The following is a 6,950-nucleotide window of genomic DNA, read 5'->3' as shown; positions in this document are numbered from 1 at the left end:
TGGTCGCTCCTTTTTAAACCTGGTATCACTCGAGCAGTTTGCAGTTCCTTCGGGAATAGAGCGGTATATAATACCCGATTGTAAAAGTGCGCAATGGCAGGGCATCTCTGGGAAGAAGATGTTTAATCGGCGCTATTTGGAGACCACTTGGCGTCCACTGACTTGCTATTTTTAGTTTTATTCATACACAAGAAAACTTCTGCACAGTTGTCGCAGCAAAGAAAAGTGATGACAAACTGTTGCTTCCTTTCAAGAATGCAATGTAATCGTGACTACTGCGTATCTGACTCTGAGACGATTGTTGAATAAAAAGGTTTTCAAAAGCGTACGCTAAGCCAGTGCCGTGAATACGCTTTCCCTCATGCTGAAAGTTATCAGAAGTATCGGGGATATTTGGCTAGAATAAGGAATTCGATTTCCTCCATATAACATCCGATCGTTGTTCAGTCGAGCTCCAAAATATATTTGTAAAATAAGCTCCTCGAGCGATTCTCAGTTTTGATGTAAGATTATTTCAGTATTATTTGAATTCGCCAAACAAGTTTTTGTCTTTTGTTATTACGAGCTGCGCGTGCAGACTATTCTTATTTTTAATCATTCGGAGAACCTCAAACGTTATCCAAGGTTTCCTAGCTCTAGATGGCGTGTCAACTTTTTGTAGTGGAAAGTACGCGGCATATATAGTCTTAAATGCAGTGATAAAATTAAAGTAAGCAGTATCGCTACTGTCGGCTTCAAAAAAACATTATTCAAAGTGTGTAGGCTAATAGCATGACAAAAGAAATCAAGTTTTTTTTATTAAATATATACTGTGTATAAATGATTCGCCTTTTCCCTTTGTTAACATGTGCGCGCTTAATAACTAGCATGAAGATGAAGATATACTTTCAAAAGTCACTCGCGTGGGCTTTATTATTAAGGTAAAGGAACCATTCGCTGCAATTAAAGACGGGAGTTTTTTTTGTGATTGTGAAGTTGAAAGCACATTGATGTTGATGTCATCGCCCAAATCCATATCTATAGATTCATATGAGACATACCTAGAATTATTTCCAAGAAATGCTAAGAAATGACTGATGATGCCAGATGGTGGCCTGTATATGACAAAGAAAAGTTGGTTTGAACTTCTCAAAGTGAACACTTCGTAATCAGCAGTTGTTGCCTTGTATTCCTCCACACTTTCACAAGATATTGTTTCTTTAAACAGAAGCGCAACATCGCTTCCTCTTTTATCCTTTCGGTTATGATAAAAGCACTGATAGCCAGGACGATATGATACACATGGAAGCCCCCCAAAGCTCCGCTGTCCCAGACGCCCTCGTTCGTTCATTTATTTATTTTTTTTTATGTTTTGAGAAGAAACATTTTAAGACTCAAGAGAATGTGGAATTAAATCTAGATTTTCTCTGTTGCGCATCGCGAAATGAGCTAGAGAGAATTTAAAGCAGCAAACCAAAGACAGGGATCATAACGTTGCGTAGTGCCGCCTTTCTGCGTGAAATTTATTTTGCATGGTGCAATTTTTATGTTCTATCTGAGGCGAAAATCGCAAGAAGTATCAGGTTTTTTTTCGTTTGGACGCAACGTAAGCAATAAATAGGTAGAGAAGGAAAAAAAATGAATTTGGCACTATCATAACACATGTGCCTTGTGTACTTGTGCATGCACAGAACGTGTGACAAAAGCGTGTGAAACGGTACTACTTTGCCACGCGCAGTATATGTTTGACTGCCCTCGCGTCGCACATTATACCAAATAACTGTAAAAAGGGTCTCAGTACGCTCAAACCTCGCCAGCTGCTCGGTTGGGTAACACGAACCGTCCTTACCCTGTCGTTCTTTTGAGAAAGGATTCGTCCGTTCGAACAGAGATGCTGGGCGCCATCGCTAACAAGCTCCTGGTCATGGCGACACGGAAGGCATACGTCTACAGCAGCAGCCGCAAAGACCGCTGCATCTTACGACGCCTGCAGCTGAAGACCATCGCCTTGAAGGCGTGCGCTCTCCAGCAACGTGCCGGAGTCGCGCGTCACGAAAAGCATGTCCAAAAAAACGCCCAACTCGCGGCGTACGAGGCCACTGGTGACTCGGGCCCTGGTAACGACGGCGCGGCTGACGCGGGCGACTCCGCTGCGCTTGATAGTGCGGCGGACCATCTTTCCTGCCGTAATTTTAACGATGGTGAGTTCGCCTCCTTCAACACTTCGCGACAATTCTCTTCATTCTCACCCTTTTCGGTGTTTAGACTTTGGCCTAAGTATAGTTTCCGTGAACAGCCGGCCGAGCTACAAGCGCCTAAAAAGGCGCCAGCAGTGACGGCCTAATTTTACTCGGACATGTGCGTGTAACCTAGCCATTATTAGCTCGTGATTGTCGTAACGAAGCTTAGATACTTTGTTGACAGAACGACCTCTTTGCGCTCACCGTGAAGTCTACTTTGTCCACTCGCAATAATAGGATTCTAACATGAAGCATTTTTGGTTGTATCTTTTTTTTTTCGGGATACTGAAAACCTTTCCTCGCGTTTCGCACGGGCATAGAGAGCAAAATGAAGGGGGAATAATACTAGGAATCGATATATTGATTATTCGAGCGATCTGCCGGAGATGCCGATATATGCTTTTCTTGTTGTAGTATGGAAACGAAATCCTAGTTGCATGGTAACACTGCATTTTTTAGCAAGGAAACGTCTTCAGATCAGTCTATAAAGTAGAAAACAGGAGAACGTCAAGAAAATGCGAGAAGGTTTATCTTCGATAGAGTGAAACCTGCGCTATGCAAGCGTTACCACATTAGCGAGTTTAGATTCGTGATTACATGGAAAGTGCGCGCTCAGCCTTCTCCTGGTATGGTGCGGATTTTGATCTACTGCTGATAACAGCGTTTTTTATAAGTTCTTCTTTTCTCGTCCTTTGCTTTGAAGGTGCGCCAGTGCACTCGAAGCGCAAGAAATGCACGGTCCCTGATCAGCTGAGCTACACACCGGAGGAGAACGAGAAGCCGCTTGTTGTCCTGCCTGCGTACTCCAGCGCCATGCAGCCAGATTTGTGCCACGCGGGAGATAGTGACGACGACGCCGACCAGTCTTACCAATCTGGCGCTGCTGATGAGGACGAGTACACAGTCGAAGGCGCCCCGTTTCCATCTTGGCTGGATATAAGCGGGAACGCCGTCGACGAGCCAGCGACGGAACCGGACCTTGGCTTTCTGAACGACGATCAGGGCTCGAAATGAAAACCACCCACTAATTCTCAATACCACACGTATATCAGAAGCGGTGATCCCCGTTGCATCCCTTTGCGTAACGTCATCGCTAGCGGCAAAGCCCGCATCATTGTTTTTTCAGCAAAACTGCGAAACGTTTCCATCAGTTCAATTAGGTGTTCTGGAAAACGCAATCTCATTGCTCCCCCACATAATTTGATTCATTACTTCATTCTTTAGCACCTTAAGGAGAGCGCCTTTGATTAGTAAGGAGCAAAGATAATCATGCTCTCGCGTGCGCTTCTCACCTTGGGTGTTAGATTTTATTTCATTCACTATTCTTGATGTGCAATAAACATGCCCTTTTAATGGAATGTGTCATGCTCGTATGCTTGCATTCGCAATACCAAGCGCCACCTGACTGCTTCTGTTACAATGTTTGAAGATTTGATTATTGGCGAAAAGAATGTTGATCTTTTTAGCGCAGTCATGTAGCCGTATAATGTTCCTTTCCAATGATTCAAGCGAATCATTCAGAGCCAGGTTGGCATTCGGTACTTGTTTTAGCTTCTTTGGAATAATTAATCGCCAGAACATGTTTGTTCTTATTCAGAAATCGTGTTCTCATGCACATGCTGCAGAAGTATAGTAATAAATCTGTTTCAGGTTAGCATGCCCACACGTTTTCGAGCTCTAGTTAAGTTTCTATCCAATATTGCGCTGACTTCAATTTGATAGAATTAATACCACCATGCAGTAGCTGAGATTGATGTCAGCATTACCATTGTCATATAGTGGTGACAATGCCATTGGTGACAAATGAGGAGGCTTGAAATTCACTGGAACAAATTCTCTACTTGGGTTACCTTGTGCCCGCAAAAGAACTAAGCAACTCGGCGGCGGCGACAGCAACAAACGTGCTCGTCGATCGTCCAACTAAAATTTCATGTCGCACACGTCAACGCTCAATTTCAAGGCGCCTCAGAACCATCTAGATAACGTCGCAAACTGTCACTAGCACAACCTGGAACATTGTATAAACATACGCGAATGGTCGGAATCTTCGTGACAGATCTCGGCTTATCTTGCTCGGCAAAGAAACTGATGAAGATTCGTCTCGCGACATGGAGCATTAACAAAATACAGAATTTATATGCGTGCCATAATCGGATTGATAAGGCCGCATGCTGGCGGGTGCTATCAAACAATAGAGTTTTGAAGGTTTCGGGGCATTACTCCACCATAAAAAAAAACATTTCCCTGGTGGTCCAAAATAAAACAAAGCAACTTAACATAAACATTTCAAAGTTCAAACACCACTGAAGGGAAAAAAATAGTTTTAAACATTTCGCGGCACCATAAACAAAAGGAGCATTTCCTTTCTGGTCATAACCTCTTTTTAGCCTACTAGAAGGGTGGAAGGTGTGGCAGCAGGAGTCATAAGCACGCATGCGATCACAGAACCGCCTACCACGCATGCGCAATGGCGCCTATCAGCGATAACGCCTACTAAGAAAAGCCGAAAGAGTCTGTGTATAGCGATGACCGGAGAAGTCGAGTGATGACAGCCGAGGCTAACTCGCTAATGCAGAGCTACGTTGCGGTGCGCTCTTCGTTTATCGCTGAAGTGACATCCATTCGTAAAATCAAGTTATTCCTGTAAAAATTTTATCCCTCTAGCACCGCTATTATAGCGTTGGCCAGCCTGGCGCACTGGCGTTTTCATGTAGGGTATCCTGTATAGGCCTATGGAAGGATTCGAGTGCAGCCCGCGTTAGAGTGCCTCGGTGACGGCGCCGCTGTTCTGCGCCGGTCTAGACAGTGCGGATTGCGCGTGCGAATAATCGTTGCTTAGAAGTTTCAGTGGACGTTTTGGAAAGACCCGGGCTCAGATATAATCATCGTCTTAGTTCGCTCTACAGAAGAGGGCACCCACTCTACGAGCACCATTCCTTTATGGACATATTCAGCGCGACTGCTTTAGAGGTAAGCAGTAGTAAGTGATTATTTATTGTAAAATAATCAAGAAATATAAACAGAAAAAAAATGTTTGCCAGGCCCGGTATCTGTCAGTTTAACACCACAAACACCTGAACTGAGGCAAGACACGTTAATAAAATAAATTTTATGCACTATAAAGAAAGCGTCACTGCTTCAGCAACAGGCAGGTTCATGTGCTCAACAGCGGTACTGGGAAACAGATTGCGACATATCTTGTGTACAAATACAGGAATGCTTACGTATACAAAGGCCCGAGATGAATTAGGGTGAATTTGTAGTCACGTCTATATACCGCAGTGACTCTTGGATCACTGAGATATTGTGACTATTCTAATGACCTGTCATCGATATTTAGGCGCCAGTTTTGTTTAGGATATCGCTACCGCTGCCACCGGCTTCTGATGCCGAAAGGTATATACGTTTTCCCCCTTCAAGACTAAATGACTGTCAACTAGTTTCCAAGACGAATTCCGTATAGTTTGCTAGTCGACGGGTGATATTCTAAGGTGTTGACGTCGTAGAAGGATCGCACTTCAGGTCTCATTAGGTTACCAATATGTGTTGTTAGATTATTTTCACGGCCTTGCACTATATTGTCCGCTCAATGCGTGCGTCATTCTGTTAATAATCCTGCAGGTCGAGGATAATTATTTTATCTAGAAAAGATGAGAAGTAATGTCTGAGAACAAATGTCTCCCATACGGGAAAACTTGACAGTGAGGTCTGCTTTTCATCGAACATACTCAACAGGAAGCAGAAGACCCCATAGTCTCTTATGGAGGCTACGTGACGTAGGTTCTAATGAAAAGGCACCTACTGCATGAGTGGTGCAAATTCTTAGCTTAAGAAATCAGTGAAATCGTCTGCTCTGATTTTGCTATTTCTTCTTATCCCAGAAAGTAGCGGCACGCGCCCGCAATCAGAGGTAAGTGCAGTGTTCAAATACTTCAGAACACTATAGAAATGGGCAAAGAATCGAGAGCCGCCTTCTTCTACTTCCTTCCTCCTCTTCTTCCTCCTCTTCTTCTTTCTCTTCTTCTTCTTTTTCTCCTTCTTCTTCTTCTTCTTCATCTGCCTTGATACATGGCACATGCCGACGAAGGGGATTAACCAGGGTTCAGTGTGGACTGCCAAATGTCCTACAGACACTGAATTAGTGTAATAAATTAATCATCAACTAAACAAAAAATCTAAGATTGAAGATCATTGAATTGAATAAAAGGAAAATAAATACGTAGCAAAAATTTGGAAGTTTGTAAATTTGGAATACAATTAGCAAGGGAATCTGTTCGCAACTTTGACGTAGTTACATAAATACTGGCAAATTTAGGTAATGCAAATTCTTTTGTACTCGCACAGAAGGAGAGTAGAAGTGGGACCGACAACGTAAATCTCAATTGTGCTATTGGAATTTCTAAACTTGCCCTTCTCTGATGTGAAACCCTTCAGCAAGCGAGAAGGAAATGTTCAATATTTTCAATCTCGCCGCAAGTCTCACAAAGGTTTGTGGGGCTGAACCCGCATCTACATAAGTAAAGATTTAGGCGGGGAATCCCGCATGACATGAGAGTCAGCGTTACCTCACATTGTCGTGATTGACATGAACGAACTTATCATAAGTATATGAGATGTTCGTATTCTGCTGTAGATAGCAAGGATTCTTTGCATGAGGCAGCTATATATTGATAACGCTAAAAACGGAAGATTCCAAAAATAATATTAGGGATATTAGCTAAGAAGTCTGCC

At 43.2% G+C, this 6,950-nt stretch overlaps 1 protein-coding gene across 1 annotated transcript; it reads left to right on the top strand.

Annotated features, from left to right (window-relative positions):
* The first annotated feature begins 1,664 nt into the window (after nt 1-1,664).
* On the top strand, nt 1,665-3,577 carry LOC146195012 (uncharacterized). Its single transcript, XM_084596177.1, has 2 exons — nt 1,665-2,180; nt 2,923-3,577. The coding sequence occupies exons 1-2, from the start codon at nt 1,871-1,873 to the stop codon at nt 3,231-3,233; spliced, it is 621 nt and encodes a 206-aa protein (XP_084452303.1). The 5' UTR covers nt 1,665-1,870; the 3' UTR covers nt 3,234-3,577.
* Nucleotides 3,578-6,950: the final 3,373 nt, after the last annotated feature.

Source organism: Amblyomma maculatum, chromosome 3 (assembly GCF_055883805.1).
Source record: "Amblyomma maculatum isolate TAMU_Amacu chromosome 3, ASM5588380v1, whole genome shotgun sequence".
In the NCBI taxonomy this organism is placed as follows: domain Eukaryota; kingdom Metazoa; phylum Arthropoda; class Arachnida; order Ixodida; family Ixodidae; genus Amblyomma; species Amblyomma maculatum.
This window is presented reverse-complemented; position numbering and strand designations above follow the sequence as displayed.